The sequence below is a fragment of the Anneissia japonica genome, unplaced genomic scaffold (genome assembly GCF_011630105.1).
Source record: "Anneissia japonica isolate Jap-2015-1 unplaced genomic scaffold, ASM1163010v1 scaffold2320_len370340_cov150, whole genome shotgun sequence".
Lineage (NCBI taxonomy): Eukaryota > Metazoa > Echinodermata > Crinoidea > Comatulida > Comatulidae > Anneissia > Anneissia japonica.
In genome coordinates, this window is record NW_022705529.1 from 1 (window position 1) to 19,619 (window position 19,619).

The 19,619-nt window shown below is 34.2% G+C and overlaps 3 protein-coding genes across 3 annotated transcripts; all 3 read left to right on the plus strand.

The window, feature by feature from the left end:
- The first annotated feature begins 39 nt into the window (after positions 1-39).
- Positions 40-2,981, plus strand: LOC117105617. The gene is made up of 4 exons (XM_033246793.1): positions 40-292; positions 695-821; positions 1,020-1,117; positions 1,870-2,981. Exons 1-4 carry the CDS (start codon positions 230-232, stop codon positions 2,053-2,055), a joined length of 474 nt encoding a protein of 157 aa, XP_033102684.1. The 5' UTR covers positions 40-229; the 3' UTR covers positions 2,056-2,981.
- A 9,084-nt stretch (positions 2,982-12,065) lies between these two features.
- Positions 12,066-15,060, plus strand: LOC117105622. The gene is made up of 4 exons (XM_033246797.1): positions 12,066-12,401; positions 12,991-13,272; positions 13,536-13,782; positions 14,338-15,060. The coding sequence occupies exons 1-4, from the start codon at positions 12,066-12,068 to the stop codon at positions 14,748-14,750; spliced, it is 1,278 nt and encodes a 425-aa protein (XP_033102688.1). The 3' UTR covers positions 14,751-15,060.
- Positions 15,061-16,853: 1,793 nt separating this feature from the next.
- LOC117105609 (serine/threonine-protein kinase Chk1-like) lies at positions 16,854-17,698 on the plus strand. Its single transcript, XM_033246785.1, has 2 exons — positions 16,854-17,133; positions 17,526-17,698. Exons 1-2 carry the CDS (start codon positions 16,854-16,856, stop codon positions 17,696-17,698), a joined length of 453 nt encoding a protein of 150 aa, XP_033102676.1.
- Positions 17,699-19,619: the final 1,921 nt, after the last annotated feature.

Consider the following 19,619-nt stretch of genomic DNA (forward strand, 5'->3'; position numbering starts at 1 on the left):
ATTTTCTCTCCATCAAAATAACAGGCCAACCTGCCAGCTACAGTTATAGGAATAAACTATCATGCCCATTTGCGCTTTAGAAACCCAATATAAGTTTTTCAGAATGTTTAGAAACTACAAAAGCATCCTAAATTTTAGTATCAGTTGGTTGATGGTTTTTTGTTTTCTTTTTTGGACATCACATCTGAAATATACAACATGAACCATAATTTTACTCTAGACTTGGTGGATGTTTTTTTTTTTTACAGAATTAGATTTCCAATCAATCCCTTTTCAAGCTGAACAGCTGAAGGTAATTTATTATGTATTCATTTGTTTATCCCATTCTAATGTCATAGCCTGATTTATTCTCATTATCATACCTTCATTCATTATCATAATTATTATTGTTGTTCACAATCATAATCCCATTTTAAGTATACTCCTTATTACTTTTAATCAATTCAACTTTTTTTCAGCCACCATCTTCATTACCATCATCATTTTTATCCTGGCTCCAAAAATCACCATCCTAATCGTCGCCATCATTGTAATTGTAATAATTTTTTTTTTCCCCCAAGAAAGTTTATGGTTTCTTATAGTTTCCTGAAGACAGTTATATATAGTCACCTCCCATGTGAGATTTTCATTCCTGAAGATTACTATAGTTGCCTTCCATAAACTAAGGTTTATATTGTTTATATAACTTTTTTAGATTGAAAATACCACCTCTGGAATCGGAACAGCGTCAGGAAACGAAGTAGGAAACCTTACCACCCAAGGTATAAGAGAACCTGTTCCACGTAGCAGAACAGAATCACAAAGCAGCAGAAATTCTTCAGGTAAAATATTTTGAAGGAATGCACATTGGTACCAATAAATCACAACTTTGTTTCCATAGTAACCAGGAATTCAATATATAATTATAGAAAACATCTTAGCAATTAGACATTCAAAACCAGATTATAGGCTACCAATTTTGCTTTAAAGACATGCATCATATATAATTTAATAAAAAAAACTATTTTCTTTTTTATTAGGTACTTACATTAACATACAAGTGTTTGATGAACAAGTCCGAGTTGTTAATTTTGCTACAATGACGTATGGGGAGCTTGCAAAAGGCATAAGCTCTAAGGTATGATCTATTATAGTTAGTCAAATATTTCTTATAATATTTGTTAAATGTAATCACAAAATGAGTATGGTGGTACTAAGCATAACAAATAACTTGTAGATATATATGAGAAAGCTGAATCAAGTACAACTGAAGTAAGGTCATTTTCAAATTAATGTATCTGAAAACATATTTTAGATAAAAATTACCTCTAAAGTTAAACAACTGCTTAGTTTTGTGTTGGGTTTCTTACCAATTCTGAAGAAAGCAAGTTTTGAAAGTACTGTACATTGTCTGTGGAGATGTTTAAGCAGTTGGTCTTGTGTTCACTATTGACCATGTTAACAAACATATTGCACTCTTCGAAAAAGATTAGGTATTGTCTCTAAGCCTGATGCTCACTGCGCCAAAAGGTTGTTGGAGAATGCAACGCCACAAAGCGCGCAACAGATTGCTGCGCAACAGATTGCTGCGCAACAGATCGTTGTTAATGATGATCCATTCAGACTGCCATCAACAATCGGCAGTTTGAGTCGGCATTGCTTCATCCAGTACTCAAAGGGATTACAGTTGGATTTGTCAGCTGACGGTCGTCCAACCGCCATGCACTGCAGTGAGTGCCTGGCTTTAGTCACTACCAGAAACACCCCAAATAAGTCTTCTGACTTTCATAGTTCATCCTTCTTGTATTTTATACCGAATTAATCCAATCCAAACTAATCCTAGCAGAGAAAAAGACAACACGAAAACAATTATGTCTTGTTCTTTCACAGGTCTTCGATATATTTGATAAAAAGGATAAACCAAATGCAAAGTTTATACTACAAGACCAGGCAGGGAATACCTTTGACGTGTACGCCAAAGTAGATCCAACTTGTGCAATCGTGGTAGTGGAGGCAAGCCAAGACGGTGAATGGCAGTGGTGCATTACGCCTGATGGTTTGGAAGATAAATATTAAGTGTATGGTGAAGATGACAAGTGGAGTTGAATAAAGGTCTCCCTCTAATATAAGACCCTTTCAATTAAAGACCAATTAAAGACCACATTCCTGTGTTCCCAAATTAACCGATGTCTTTTATCTTTATTATTCTAATTAGAGACCAAAGCTGCTAAAAACCATGTAAACCCCAGACTCAAAATTGGTCTTTAATTTGAGGGGTAGAACCTCCTTGGTGGTCAAGATTAGGGTCCTGGGTTCAATTCCTGCCTCTGTAACAGGATGTTTTCTCATGACCAAGCAAGCTCCACTCCATAATCCTAATAATGAGACTTATGTAGAGCATCTTGTTTATGTGTTTGTCATGTGAAAAGGATTGCCACTTAGTAAAGTGATTTTAATCACTTTACTAAGTTCGCTTTTTGCATATCCTTGGCCCTGAGCATAAAATTTAAATAAATGATATTTTTAAAAAAATATCTTTGTATGGTAGTATTGCTGCTTTCATGATACAGTTAAACTTGCCTAAGTCGACTGTGCCTAAGTCAAATAATTTCTAATATGATCATATTTTACATACCAAATTATTGTGTTTTCCATTAATTAACAATCTGTAAGTTGAACTTTATTAAAGTTCAACAATATTTCAGTGGCATTTTGGATTCGAATTAGGCAAGTTCAACTGTACATTGTATACATTTTTCTATAGAAAAGACAGAATTACGTTCATTGATTTTTCCTTTAAAAGGTCTTTCAGCACTTCGCGTTTTTAAGACCAATAGAACAAAAGCAATTAGAAGGGGAGAAACATTGAACAACAAAACAAACATTTACCGTAGTTCACTGAGTAAAAGGCCATCTTGGGATGGGGTATACTTCCACCCAATACTTTACTGCCTATACCCGAAGAACTATAGTAATTTAAAACATTTAACAAAAAAAAAAAAGAGATTGGTTTCTCATACATCACAGGAAAGTTTAACTGTTTTGTCTATGTATTCCTTTTGAATGTGAATTTCTGTACTTAAATTACAAACTGCTATACAGTGTATAATCCATGTACTCTGAGTGTGTAATCCGAGTTACGACGAAACGCCCAAAAACTGGAGAAGGTCCGCATTTAAAAACGAAAATATTGATATTCGTAGATATATTTACAGTGTTCTCCAGTGTATCGAAGATCATGCAAGCCAAAGGGTCCACTTTCCACTGAAATTACACTCCCACAAATTAAGTCACGCTACAGGTAAATGCATTTATGTTTGTATAAAGAAACCGGATTAAAATAAAAATCTCTGGTACTTAATGGATTAATGTTAGCATACATGTAGGCATGCCACTTTAGATCTATGTATCATTGATGATAGATCAAAATCCTCAACAATACTTTAACTGTAATTGGTAATGACATTGTAAATTAATTGCTTATTCTTAACATACAATAATTGGTACCCAAGCATAAGTGAAGTCAGAATGTGTATGAATTTATTCCTAAAAATGAACAGATATTGTTGAAATCGGTTGTACAATTTTAATTCAATTTACATTTACATGTAAAAGCAATTTAGATATAAATTTTAATTTTGATCACAGTAGTACAGCAACTCATTCTTTTTGGTTGAAATACAAGCAGAAATGTGTTCAATTATGTTTTTTTTTTTTTTTTTGTACAGTAATCCTGTGATAATTGTATATCATTAGTCAATTTACAAGATGCATACTGTAATTCATTGACAGTTCTCAAATTGGTCTTAAGCCGGGAGTAGTACAGCAACTCATTCTTTTTGGTTGAAATACAAGCAGAAATGTGTTCAATTATGTTTTTTTTTTTGTATAGTAATCCTGTGATAATTGTATATCATTATTCATTCTACAAGATGCATACTGTAATTCATTGACAGTTCTCAAATTGGTCTTAGGCCGGGAGTAGTACAGCAACTCATTCTTTTTGGTTGAAATACAAGCAGAAATGTGTTCAATTATGTTTTTTTTTTTGTATAGTAATCCTGTGATAATTGTATATCATTATTCAATTTACAAGATGCATACTGTAATTCATTGACAGTTCTCAAATTGGTCTTAATCCGGGAAGCCACTGCATCCGGCGGTTGTCGGCAGACGCAATTAAATGAAATCGATTCAGTTATAGTTTTTAATTTTACCTTTACTGTATTATTAAGACACTGTATCAACTGCTTATTGTATTCAAATTTGTTAGCCATAATCATATCACTATAATTTTCAAAGCATATGTAGTGTATATATTATATTATATAGAACGACCTTTAAAAGGAAAAAAAAACCCCATTAAACTTAATTTGAAGAAGATAGGGATTACATTACACTGTTGACAGTGTTGTTTTCAATGATACTTTCAATTTAGTTGAAATACCGTATTTATTCGAATTAACGCCCCCTTTGACTATACACCCCCTCAAATAGACTCCCCCTCCAGAGCCTCATTTTGAAAAATGCCTCCCTCCAATAACCACCATGGGCCGTATATTTTTTCCTCGAATAAACATCCCCCTAAATGACTAATCTGAAAAAAAAAAAAGGGGGGGGGGGGGGTGGGAGGTGGGCCCTTCGTAACAATAGATGCCCTGGGTGTGTTTAATCAAATAAATATGGTATTAAAGAAAATTATATTAATGAAATGCAGCTGAATGCCAATGTTACTTTAATTACTCATTAATTAATGTGATAATAGTATACAGTCACTATTTTGAATCAAAAGTAAAAATGAGAAAAAAACATGAGACTTATATGAACTGAAATTATTATTTATGATAATGTGAAAATGAAAAAGAAACATGATAAAAAATAAGATTTGAATTAGGAATAAAGGTGGGGCTACTCACATAAATTAAAAATCATTGGTAGAGAATATATAAAAAAAAACAAAAAAAACTATTTAATTATTTTTGATATAGTTGATTCTCTTGTATATTTCTTGGCTCACCAGTAGATATTGTGCCATCTGTGGCACTATTGAGTGGCCTCTTTCCTGTCGTCTTCTAGGATAATTGCTAAGTACAAATAAACAAAACACGTGTGTTAGAACACCTGGAGCCTGGAATTTGAAGTTTGATAACTTCAGACTGCACAAGTTTTACGGACCGTCCGTAGTTGCTACGGAAGTATTGCCTAATTATGGGCGTTTACGGAAATAAACGAAAGACACTATCTTTAGTCTAGAACCAGAAATATAGACATCATGTTGAAAGTACAAGACATGATTTTTTTCATCAAGTTTGGCTACATCGTTCCTCATGTTCAGCTACCTATGGACCGTGGCCTAGGCCGCCTAGCCTAGCCTAGATTTGTCAGATTGCTGATAAATTATTGTAAAACCCAAAAAAGTGCCCTAGGGCCTAGGCTATGAATCATCAGGTGCTACGGAATATTTTTATTTACTACGGAAACTCAGATTCTAGAAGACATGGCGGAAATGCATTTTACTAAGTTGAGAAATCTGTAACTTATTATTTAGTGTGCAGAATATTTACTAGGCCCATGGACCTCCATGCTAGGCCTAGTACTACTACTACTAGGCCTACGTCATTTCATTTCTGGTGAGTACTCAAAATAGCGTATTTTTAAGTTATACTTTAAAATGGGCAGTAAAATCTTTCTAGAGCGGTAGGCTCCCACTTTTCATGCTCCTCCCCGGGCCTAGCTAGGCCTTGGCCTAGCTAGATACTAGGCTAGGGCAACTTGCCTTTCTTTGCCCCAGGGCTCTTGGCTCTGCCATCCAGTGCACCCGTGATCAATGTGATAAAATTTGGCGGTAGCAGGTCAAAACGGCAATAAACCAAAACGGCACTGACCAAAACGGCAATAAAACCAAAACAGCAATGAAACAAAACGGCAATTGGCAAGTACCAAAACGGCAAAGGAGCAAAATCTATGCAAAGACTACGAAGCGCCAGCGGGTGCTGGCCGCAGTTATAATTTTCAGAATTGTTTTGAAAGGCAAATCGAATATGGCCATGGGCTCTTTTTCCCACTTTAAATGTTTATTATTATTTTTTCACATTTTAAAACTTTTATGACAATAATTGTTTAGCCTCATTTTGTCTGGAGTATTTTGAAAGTTTTATTTTTAAAAAGTTTTACTACTTTTATATTGTTCCTCCCACCCCAATGTTTTTAATATTGAATTTGTATGACTATTATTATTATTATAATTATTATTATCTTTATTATTATCATAATGATATTATTGCTGCTGCTGCTATTTGCCTCATTTTTACAATATTTAATCGTAGTACACTTTCATGTATATAATTAGTTTACTTTTTCGCGTTTTACTTTTATGACATAAATTGTTTAGCATCGTTTTGGTCTTGCCATTTTGACTTATTGCCGTTTTGACTTATTGCCGTTTTGGTCTATTGCCGTTCTGGTCAAAAGTGTTGCCATTTTGGTCATTGTCGTTTTGAATTATTGCCGTTTTGGTTTATTTGCCGATTTCTCCATAAACCAATTTGTCAATAACGCGGTATATAAAATAGCAATGAAATGTATGAATGAATGAAATCCGTTCCAATCTTGTGTGAATGAATAAAATATAATATAAAATGAAAGTACACATAGGCCTAGACAGGCCCCTCAACAACGCCATATTCTGTAAAGGTTCGGTAGATGATACCTCAACTCAAAAACTAGCTGAATTTCACTGAAAATCGCTAGGAGAATAGGTGGCAAAACCGTAACTTAGCATATGTATATTCAGATGTAATGTTATAGTTCGATTTACATACTGTAGTGCTTTATACAAGTCTCAAAGCATTTGAGTTGTGGACTAGCTCCACAGTAACTTGCTTCTTTCCTAAGGGTCTCTTCCTGTCTGAGCTACCCGGTCAAAGAAAGGCTAATTTTCGGCAAAATCTGCACAGAAATCGGCCCTTGTTTTCTAAATAATGTGCAGTTGGATTTCTAGCCTGCCTAATTTTAACGGAGGATATATTCCCGGGCACAGGCGTTACTTTACACTCAGTACTACGGTCGTCAACCCATAGGTTGGGAGACATTTCAGAGAGTCGTAAGATAGCTCTGGGTCTCAAAAAAGACAATAAATACAGAAAGTGTTAAAATAAACACATTAAAAATCAGAAAATTTTCGTGAAAACATCCAAACAAAACAATTAAAAAAAAAAAAATAATAATTTGATAAAATGTTGACCATTGTCTTCAGCTACCCAAATTAATTAGCCTAGGTTTGCTGGCCTAGTATAGTAATTATACTCACTACAGTGCGACAAGGATTCCTACGACATTCAAGCAATGGTTTGGGTTGTTTAAATAAATATTTTTCATTGAGTTCATTCGTAAACAATGTTCACATTGAACGTGTTTGAACCCGGTTCGCTCAAAACAATAACAAACAATTTTTTCCCCATCCTCGAAGTCACGTGAGTAGCTTCATGAACATCGTCAAAAACGCACATGGTTGTAAACTCGCTGTACGACGTCTGGTTGTCAGGAGGCTAGTAACGTTATAGAAAGAATTATACCGCTATGCAGTGTTTACTGTTATAATTTCAGAATAAAATCTTGTGAAAGTAATGTGTGCTATAAAAACATCATGAGTTTTTTTTAAGTAATTTGTAGTCTTATTTTGTATGTACAGTTTTTTTCCGTGTTTATAATATACTGTATGCATATTTTATCAACGATTATGTATAAGTGTGCTCCCTCTTTAGTTAATTCTTATATTTTTGTAATTTAAGCTGAATGCACCACTCTTGTGTGTGCCGCCATTCCAAAGGCCTATGTTCTCAAAGTAAATAAATAAATATATTCTGGTATATTAAATTAATATTTAAATTTGAATAGACTTTAACTAAAATGATTGTTGAAACCCACACGGTCGGAAATTTAACACAGAAAATATATGGACGTCTACTAAAAAAATTGGGGAGTGATGAGAGTTTTCCTGGAGAATACAAGTATTTCCAGTTGTTTGTTTTTTAATAATTGTTCCCCCCCCCCCCAGATTATTGATCGGCCAAAATGCCTCAGAAGTTATTTCCGGGCATCTAGAAAACAAACAAAATTTCCACGGGGGGCTAGTAGGGGTAGGGGAATCGCCCAAAATACCTCAGAAGTTATTTCCGGGTGTCTAGAAAACAAAGTTTCCATGGGGGAATGCCAGATCCCCTAGGGTAGTGTTGTCTCTCGATTCACCCCCCCCCCCCCCCCCCCCGCCCCCCGACCCCCCCCCCGGGGGCCATCCCTGGTGGGGGGTCTATTCAACGCTGTGAAATTTTTCCTTAGTAATCCGAGGAGAGCAATTTAGTGCTCTACTGAATTTTACATACGTGATGGACTGCATATTTAGAGGCATGTCACATGTGTTTTTTTTTTTCAATTAAGAAGGAATATTGGTTTGTCCTGATTAAGCAATAAGAAAATAAATGATGAATGAAATGAATGAATCAAAATAATGTAAAAGAATGAGACTATTTTCATGATTGCTAAATATATACATAAATATTTATTATTTCAAGATATTTTATTAGACTGCTATAAATTTCATTACAAAATTAAAAGTATATTGAAATATAATAGTAGAATAAAGTACTGTGATCATGCTTGTTTGGTAAAGTACATTTCTAATTTTAAATTGAACCCTTTTTCTGTACATTTCATTCCTTAATGCAACACTGCATCAGTGGTGGCTAAACTTTAAAAATTAAAATACATTGTTAACAGTCTGATGGTAAACAGGAAGTACAGTGTGTACTAAGTGTGACGTACCTATCTCACAATGCATTTATAGCACAGTGAGAGTGAACAGGTCGCCATTTTGTCACTGTGCATAGAATAGGACGGTAGACGATTATTGAAGAGGATTTTTTTTTACACTTTTTTTGTGTATATTCAGCATTGAAAAGTCTGTTATACTGTATATTGGCAGATTTATTGGCTATTCGACAGCTTACATCCATTTACTGTACTCTTAGTTTTGTGGATCTGAAAGTATTTTATAGTTTACAGCATTTTCTGGATTTTGGAAACGTACATTTTTTCAGTACAATTTGACAAAGGTAGGACGCTGTAGACATTTTAAAAACTTAATTTTATTTTGTATTTCTAAGGTTTTCAATTAGGCCTACTTTGACGGTTGTCATGACTGCTTCTGCAGTACCAAGCAGCAAGTTTCCCATTTGTGGTTGCTAATCACGACCTAGCCTAGGCCCATTAGGCCGACCAGCCCTCCTTAAACTAACGTTAGAATACCGCACTTCCGGCGGTAAAGGACAATTAAAACCTCATAAAAAAGGCAACTAATCCGTTTACCTATAATTGAAGCCAAGGACACCAGTGTTAAACACTCAGTAATTATTCTTGATAATGTGTTAATCAAATTAATATAGTGAGATAACGTAACATAAGTTTATCGAGGGCGGGTTGAGCTAATGCTTTGAGTGATGCAATGTGCCACCAGTCACTACAAACAATCAACCTATCTTTGCAAAAAAACATATTTAAGTTAATTATATATTTATAATAAATATATTTATATTTATTGTTTATTTTTTATTTAATAATTTGTGGCTTATGGTATGTGATTTTCAACAGGTTTCTAAAAGTACATTAATGTGTGCAACAAAGGCACCTGTTTCATGACCTTTGCCGTTTGTCGTTTAGTATGTTGTAAACTATACCCTATAGTATGGTAGCCATTTTGTTTTAAAGAGTCAATTGATACATTTATTAACTGGTAGTAGCAGATTTTGAGTTAATTTACGAGTTCATTTTTGTAGGTCGGTGTTGCATTCATTTTTATCTCATTTAAAAAAAGTAGAGTTCTTTCAAGTTATGTTTCCATTCCATGGTAGACAGCATAACTCAATATCATGAATGATGTCAATAGTAAAGTCAATAGACAGTTGAACAAAGATTAGATGAATTGATATGCTAATTGTAAGTTTTTGTTTTGCAAAATATTTCGCAGAAATTTCCAACCCATAGGTTATTTTTTGTTTATACATGGGTGCAACAATTGTTTGGCATTTTATTGGAGATATTACGCCACTCACCTAACACATAACACTTCAACAATACTAATAATATCTTTTCATCAACTGCCATTTTTTATGAACATTTAGTTTGGATTTATACCTTATACAGGCAAGCATTTTAAATTTTTTTTAAATAGTGAAACATTAAAATGACTGATGATTTTTTTTAATGAATAGAAGGAATGTTCATTCACTCATTAAATCTGATGAATTATGGCAAATATTTGTTTTTTTACAAAAATTAATTAATTTTTATTGCAAAATTAATGTAAAACGATTTGATTTTTTCATAAACTGACTGTTAACATTAAATGCTCTTTTATTTTTCACATTTTAATGCTTATCCTGTTTTATTCTTATTTTGTATGGAAAAACTAGCTGTATCTTAGACTAAAGATTAAAAAGGCATTAATTACTAGTATACAAAAAAATATATATGGTTAAATTTTCTTTTTTTGGTAGACCAGTTTACCGTAAATTCTTGAATAACCGCCGCTCTTGAATAACCACCGCTCTTGAATAAGCGCCGCTCTCGAATAAGCGCAACACCAAACCATATTTTTTTTAAAATTATTGTTAATTAATAAATTATGATAATCATCGAGCCTTTCAGGCGCTTACAGGTATGAATGGGTAATAGAGAAGTGAATAAGTATCTTAATCTCTGAATATAACATAATATTAATTAGCTTAAGGTAGGACTGGTTTTCTGGCCTACTGTAGTATTTGTAATTATACTCGCTACAGTGCTGAAAGAATTCCTACATTTTCTACGACATTCAAGCTATGGTTTTGGTTATTATTTTCATATTACATTCAGTCATTAACAACATTTGAAACGTTCCTGTTTGAACTCGCTTCGCTCACGACTACATCAAACGATATTTTTTCAGTGCTCAATATCACGTGAGCAGCTTGACGAACGTTGACAAAATGCACATGGCAGTTGGTGAACTGGTTTAAACTTGCGTTCGGTTGCCGGGTGGCTGTGCAGTGTTATGGTTTTGGAATAAAAACAAATTATTGTGTCCTATAAAAATACTAAGTTTTCTTGAAGTTATACTTTTTTACTGGAATTTAACTGTAGAAAGGCATACGTCATCTATAAAACTGCCCATGCTTAATAAACATTGTATAACATGGTATTACTCCGTTCTGTTTTGTTTACAACGTGGTGCATGATGGTTGCATGCTTCAAACAGTTAGTATAGTAGTGATGATTTAGGCCAAGTATAGGCCTAGAATTACCAATATGTTTAGCTTAATATCGCCTTTTATTAGCCACCATCATAATAGAATGATTGATTGAATAACATACATATGCTCACTAAGTATTTTATTAATCAAATTTAAATAAAACTTATTTTCCAACCCACACGGTTGGAAAATTTAACAGACTTATAACTTATATACAGCCGTTTATGTTACGCGAGAGGAATGGAGATTTCCCTAGGCAGGCTGCCTTATATAATGCGTTGCATTACAGGCATTTGCAGTTGTTTGTAATCGGCCACTAAAGTTGAATTTTCATAATTTTAATATTTGTAAATAATTGATACCCATTCTAAATGTAAGAAACCTCTGTTTATCTCTGTTTAAATAGGTTGGGCACTCATGAAATATTCATTGGCAAATGATAAAAAAGAATAAGTCGTTTATTAGAGACATTATGGTAATGCTGGAAAAAGTCAAGGAAATGTCTCAGGTCATTGAAAAAAATAAGTTAGATTGAATTTATTGTGTGTGGACATGTAGTCATTACTTTTTGGTTTGAAACCTTAATCCAGGCACACGCTGTGCTGTTCGCTGTCCAATGTGATTTTATATTAAAGAATGTGATAATGCACTTTCGGGCATGACATGTCGGGGCAATTTTTGAGTATAAACCCACCTACCAATTTTCAGTGACTTTCATACCCATGCCTCAAGTCTTATTCTCGGAGTATGGGTTATTTATACCCTTGTTAATTTTGCTTTACTTGTTTCTTTTGGTAGAATATGCCTGCTATGCCAGGTGACCAGCAAGTAGACCACTGTCAGTCTCAAAGTCAAGAAGAGTGTTATGACTGTAGAATTGGAGATGGGAAGTCTTCGGTGGTAGACATTGGTGTCAAGTGTAAAGGAAGCAAAGAAGAGTTTACAGAACCAGAGAAAGTCCATTTCAGATTCAATGGGACGTTCTACATATTTAGTGATGACAATCTAATCAACGTTTGTTTTGGGGAGCCGGTTACAACTACTGAAGATTCATTTAATGACGGGGAGCAACCAGAAAAAGCGAGTGAGTTGGCTGTTCACTTAGATGAGCCAGAATGCAGTGAGAAAAAGCCAGCAGTACCGAAAAGCAAAGAACCCAATGATGGAAGAAAGGTTCCCGGAGGTTCTTCTCAGAATTCAAAAGGAAAAAGTTCCCAACAACAAAAACAGCAGAAGCAACAACAACAGGAGGTTGTTTTTTTTTCCCATTTAATAAAAATATTTAATATTGTTTTAAAAGTATATAGTTAATTTTGTCCTTGCTTGCTTAATGAGTCACAGAGGATTATGTTAGGGAGCTTTTGATTGTGACGATGTACAACATAATGATGTCAGGTTTATTTAACTGGCATGTCTGAACGTTGTGCGCTATCTTCTCTTCTGAAATCTAAAATGGTTGTTGGCGGAATCTAAGTTCAGAGAGAACAAGGATTGTACAATTAAACATTAGTGTGTCGGTCTTCCAGTTCTCCGTGTATGCATCGTCAAAAATCAAAATTGATTTACAGTAGAACAAAGAACTCGCACAGTTATGAATGAGTGAATTCGTTATACGTTCAAATTCTACTTTCTCAAATCGAAATCTATTTTCTTTAGTTGGCCCTATGCATTTTATATCTTGTTGAAATTTACACATCTCATTTGATTTATTATGAAACCAAAGCAGCCTACCACTGGTGGGGATTCTAGTGATGTTAGTAGTTCTGGAGATGCTGGTGATGAACGGAGAGGTGATGAAGACGGTGGACGGAGAAGAGGTGATGGAGATGGAAGAAAAGGCCAATCTTCTACACAAGGAGAGGAGGAGGAGTTAAAAGAGGAGGAGGAGGCGATGAAAGACACAGATGAAAAGGTGGAGGGAAATGAGAAAGACGCAGAGGAAAAGGTGGAAGAGGATTACAGAGAGGAAAAGGATGAGGACAAGGAACAGCAGCAGGAGAATCTTAATGTAAGTGGGTCTAGATGTGTATAAGTATTTTTTTTAGCTTTTACTAGAAGTTTGGTTTTAAATGATTATTGATTGTTTTATAATATTATATTGTATAGTGATATTTATTTTAATGATAATAATTGGTAAACTTAAGTATATTACATAGTTACTAGATTATCATTAGGTACCTAAAAAACACCTTTACTATGGTTTAACAATTCATTTTCATCATTAAATAATTTAATGGTAATTAGTCATTAACATACCATTTTATTTTACAGAGTCCGGCCTACATTTCGAAGTGTCTGAAGGCAGTTATGGAAAATCTAAGAGATCCTAAAAATGGTGTATGTAATCAGCAAACAGAATTTACCAGACGAGGCGACTCCTTTCTGAAGCATTTACGGCAATGTCATCTGGGACGCACTGCATGCGAGGATTGCCTTTTGATCTTGCATGCTTTTGAATATCTTGTGTCAAGTACACCAGATGCTTTCCCATTTTACAAGGATTATAAAAGAGCAAGAAGTAAGGTTTATTTTTCAAGTCATCTAAAATATTACTCTGACATGTTGACACTATTTCTGCAGTATTCATATTGGTTTTCTGATTTAATGAACACATATTTGTCACCATCAGGATTCAAACCCAAGACATTCTAGGTATTGTTTTGGTATGCTATCAATAGATAAGTCACCTGAAATTAAACTATATATGTAGAAACGGCTCCCCCACTTATAGATGATAGTTTTATAAATAAACAATATTTATTCACATCAACTGTCCCTCATAGAATGGCCTTCATAAAATGACTACATTTTATGGTTTAGAGTTGAATATCAAATCCAAAAATTGCAAGATTAATTGGAGTACTTCATGTTTATGACTCAAATTAAATGTTGTATGGCCTATTTGGCCCTGTTTCTAGAGACCTGGTGATGCGAGTGTACAGCTCTTCTGTGATCTTGTGTCACAAGTACTTAAAAAAAATCAATAGATAGACTGAAAGTGTAAAATCAATTTCTTAAGTAAAACTATTAATTGTTATTGCATTGTAATGTATATTTTCTTTTTATCTTGTAGACAAGGAAGAAAGGTACCTAACTATATTAAAATGGCTATTAAAGAATCTTCCAGAGAAGAAACTACAGATGGAAGCATGTTGTGAAGATCTCAAGGGAATGCGTTTCAGCAGTGGTCAGGGGGCCCGACCCAAGAAAAAGTTCAAAGAAGCAGAGAGTAGCAATAAAGCTATGGCTATGGAAACTACTCCTTCCCCAGACATCGACCCAGTGGGAAATGGTATATTCCCCGGTCCTAGAGGTGGTCATGTGTTGAACCGTCGACCAGCAGGTGTTATTTATGGCGATCAGGAAACATGCCGTAACAAAATTTGTGATTGGAATCACAACCATGATGCAACTGATGGTGAAATCAATGATGGCGTTATCTTTAATAAAGTAAGGTTTTCATTATTTAATAATAATAATATGTAATTGAAAAATTATCTCTTGATAAAATGATAACTTTTGAATAATATATGAAACCAGAAGAATAGAGCATTTGGCTAAGTGATTAGATTACTGCTATTCATAATGTAGACCCTGGTTCATGACCTAGCTACTGCATCAAGTTTTGAAGCCTTTTTTTTTTTTTTATAGATTTTTTATTTGGCCATCATAGGTATAAAAGAGAATAATTGAAAGAATTAATGGATAGGTGCATAAATGAAATGAATGATTTAATGAACAAATAAATGGTTGTTATATTCTACTATCCCACAGGAATTAACTTCAAGTTATATTGCTATTATAGACCAGGTAGAGAATTTTATAAAATACATCGCCTTGGCTCTGGTAGTTTTGGAGACGTCTCTTTATGTTTTGATGAAGAAACGGAGAACATTTTGTTTGCAAGTTAATTTGAAAGAGGACAAGAAAGACAAAATGTATTATATTATTAATTTTTTTTAAGCTATGTTTTATTTGGCCATTAAGAAATAATGGATGGATGCATAAATGAAATGAATGATTGAATGAACAAATAAATGGTTTGTTATATTCTTCTATCCCACAGGAATTAACTCCAAGTAATTGCTATTATAGACCAGGTAGAGAATTTTGTAAAGTATGTTGCCTTGGCTCTGGTGGTTTTGGGATCGTCTATTTATGTTTTGATGAAGGAACAAAGGAAGATTTTGTTTGCAAGTTTGTAAGTTTTTTTTATTAGCACTTTATAATTAAGTGGAGTTAAATAACTTGCTTTCTAATCAACAAAAATAATCCCAAAAATAAATAAACAAAGAAAGAAAGAAATTATTCGAAAATACTACCTGGAACAAGAAGTGCCAGTAGGCGTTGCACTCACCTTGTATGTATTTACTGTATGTATGCATTCATGTTTATAATTTGCTTTGTATACACTGGTAGGTAAGTGCCTTCTTAAGTGAAATGAGTACTGAGTGGCATGTATTTAAACCACTATGTGTGTTGTTTTGATGAATATTGAAGGTGTATTTGATAAAACAAAGATTTATTGGGTAAACCTAAAAGTTGAGTGCGATTCATAAAAAAATATCCGTGCGATTTTCCAGTTAATTCACCAGTACACACTTTCTAAAACCGCTTGGACACGCGCCTAATTACCTTACCATCTGGATTATCCGCGACAATTTTGACCACCAAATTGCTGGGTAGAATTCCGTGTATGAGTTGGCCTTGGAGCCGGAGACGATGATAAATCAACCTTAATTGCTTTGCCAAATGGTTCGTCCACAGCAAGTACTCGCTGTCGTCGCGCTCTTCTTCGCCTCCTCATGTTCACGGCGAAATCAAAGTTGGATTGGACAGTAAATCCATCCACATAACATCGCATCATTGTAGCCATAATGGTGGCTAGTAGCATAGCTACACGTTCAATTTGTAAAATTACCATTACAGTACAGTATTCAGAGAATTAAACTTGAATACAAATCGTTCCCGCGTATCGTTTAAACAAGCAAAAGTAAACAAAGAATGGGTTGATGGGATTGGTATTTCTGAATGACCTTACAAAATTACTTCCGGAATAGTTTCGTTACACGGTATTCGACATGAGCTAAAATTTGCTCGAACGGTGGACCACCCGCTGTGTGCTCGGCGTGATTAACCGGTGAATTCACCTGAATACGGTTTGCGTTTTTCGCTCGAACAGGCCCATAGAGGTCAGTGCCTTGCATAATGTCTAGTTGATGGGTAACATATATGAATAACTGATATAAATAATAATACTAATATTAGTTCTTGGTAGACAATGTTAAAAGTAGCGCTAGCTAACACTAAGAACCAGTATGGGGAAGGTTGCTGGTGGCCTAAGCTTCAATGTCAAAAAAGTTGACCAAAAATTAAACAATGCTTTCGTGTCTTGTTCATTTCAAAATTTAACTTTAAGGTACAATTATATTCATGTATGTTCTATACCTACATATTTTACGGAACAACCTCACTTTTTCATTTACGTATTTATGTACGCATATTAATGGACCTTTTATGATTGCTCTGTTGTCAGTTAATAAGTTTGATTGACATTCTGTTTAACTTCATATCCTGTCAAAGTTTCACATGCTTTGTACTGTGCAGGTTTCCCTTGAAAAATTTAAGGTGAATGAATGCCTTATCTGGATGAGGGTAGAGCACCAATACATCGTACCTCTGTGGGGTGTTGTTCGCCATGACAACACCGTCATGATGCTCAGTAAATACATCCAATGTACACCATTGTCTGTTATGATTGATATGAAATTTAAACTCTCCGATCGTAATATCGTAAAGTGGATCAAGCAACTTCTGTGCGTCTTGGAATATATCCACTCCATGAACATTGTCCACATGGATATAAAACGTGAGTACTGTCCCAGTAATTCTATTCATAATTTCCACATTATTATTATCCCATTAAGAAAATTCATATTGATTATTTTGGATTTTCTTAGTATTAAATCTGTAAAACTGTCACTGATCATTTTGCTTTTCAATTATTATCCCAACAAACTGTTTAAAAGTTACGGCCCATTAAAAAATGCTAAAAAAGTGGGTCTGCCAGATAAACAATAATATAAATTTGCAGTAAGCCATGTATATAGTTCAGATACAAACTGTTGGGTTGAGAGTATATTGACATTTCAAATAGATCGCTCTTTTCATCTTTTAAAAATTCTTAACTTCATGATAACATGCATTACACCTTGCCTTACATTTGTTTAATTTTTCATTATATCTTCTTTTTCCTGACAGCTGCTAACATTCTACTGACGTACGATGAAGATATTGTTCTCATTGACTGGGGTTTGGCCATGGAACTTAACAACAATGGTCAGCAATTAGTTTCAAACCCAAGAGGAACAATGTATTTTATGGCACCTGAAGTCTGCCGTAAGTTTGTTTACAGAAGAGCCAATGAACTTTAACAATTTCAAGATATCAGATTTTTATTGATAATTTGAATAAGGAACTAAGCAATCCGTTTGCAATATCTTGCTCGCAATAATCAACTTCTTATCGGCTTACCTACACTTATCTTATTTTCACATTCTCTATTTGTTCTGTTTGTTTTGGTTTTTTTTATATTGGAAGTTTAATGTCTTATATACTGTACATTTAATATATTCTTTACTTTTATCTTTTGTATATTTAAACAATAAGCTCCTGGATCCAAATTTTGATTGTATCGACAATAAAGATTCCTTGATTCCGCGATTCCTTGATTCTTTACTTGTATGTTTTTTTCAGGATCTAAAGCATTCAATGCTACCATCGATGTTTGGAGTACAATTTGCTCGGCTATCAACCTGTTCACTGGTAGTCCACCATGGGTGAAACGTTTCCCAGGTTTAAGAGAATATTATGCGCATTTATATCATGTAAGTGTTGATGCATTTTTTTCAAACTTGCTAAAACAATTATTTATTTGGAGATATGATTACAATAATTGTTTGTGTGTGTTTGTAACTATTTTATATCATGATTTTGTTTGTGTATCTAAATAGGTTGGAACAAGACCCCCTCCTGTGGAAGACATTCCAGCATCTTTAGATCCCGCTATCAGGGGTTTTCTTATAGAAGGTTTTGGAGATAATCACACAAGGCCAACGGCTTCTCGACTCCTGAGACATCCAATGTTTGATTTGGGTTTGTCAATTTTCCTTATGTTTATTGTAATGGTAGTGAGAAATCTTTCATGGAAGTGTTGAGGCTGGTTGAGTCTAGACACAAAAAATTCACACAAGGCCATGGTGTCAAAAGTAGCTTTCTTCCTTCATATACTATTTAATGGCTTGTTGAAAACTGAGTGAACAACAAAACAAGAGTTTGCACACATACAAATTACAAGTTTCATTAATATTTTATAATTTAAACACATTTTGCACACATACAATATTGGTTTATAAAGAACTCATGTTAAATGCCTAAAATGACAGTTAAGATATCAAAACCTCAGCCTATTCCACATGTCTAAATGACACCAATGCCGCAGTGGAGTGTGATGTAATATTTGAATCTGCAGCTTATAAAGTATTAGCAGGCCACACTTGTTTGAAAATGCTAAATTTGTATATATGGTACATGTACAGAATAAGGAAAGACAGGAAATGACACAGTAAACAATACTGCTCCATTACAGAGTGATTGATGGATTGATTGATTTAATTCTTTGATTGATTGGTCTGGTTGTTAAATTCTAATTCAACAGCAAGTATATGTCCAGTTATAGAATATAACCAAATCATTGTGCTTGCCATAAAAATAACTTGAAAATTTTTCTGTTGTCTACCTTGAGAATTGCTTCAACTAAATTTTTTTAATAGATAGAATTGCCAATAACTTTTTATTGCAAGTTGATTATCTTATTTCCCTAGGGCTTCATCTTTGCTCGTCCGCATTCTTAAAACGTTGTAGGTAACAACCTCATTTTATTTTCTTCCTTTCAGATAATGTAAGAAGGTATACTACTTCCATGTATGAAAATATAAATGAAGGGTTGGAAGATGTAGAAATGGACACTGAAAGATTTCCAATAGCCCCCCCTGATTCATTAGAAGAATCTTGATACATCTTGTATTTTAGAACCTCTTCGACAAGAAGAAAATCCACATCCGAGGGATGTGGGAGATTGTGAGATCAACCAGGGATTACATTACACTGTTGACAGTTGTTTTCCAATGATACTTTCAATTTAGTTGGAATACCGTATTTATTCGAATTAACGCCCCCTTTGACTATACACCCCCTCAAATAGACTCCCCCTCCAGAGCCTCATTTTGAAAAATGCCTCCCTCCAATAACCACCATGGGCCGTATATTTTTTCCTCGAATAAACATCCCCCTAAA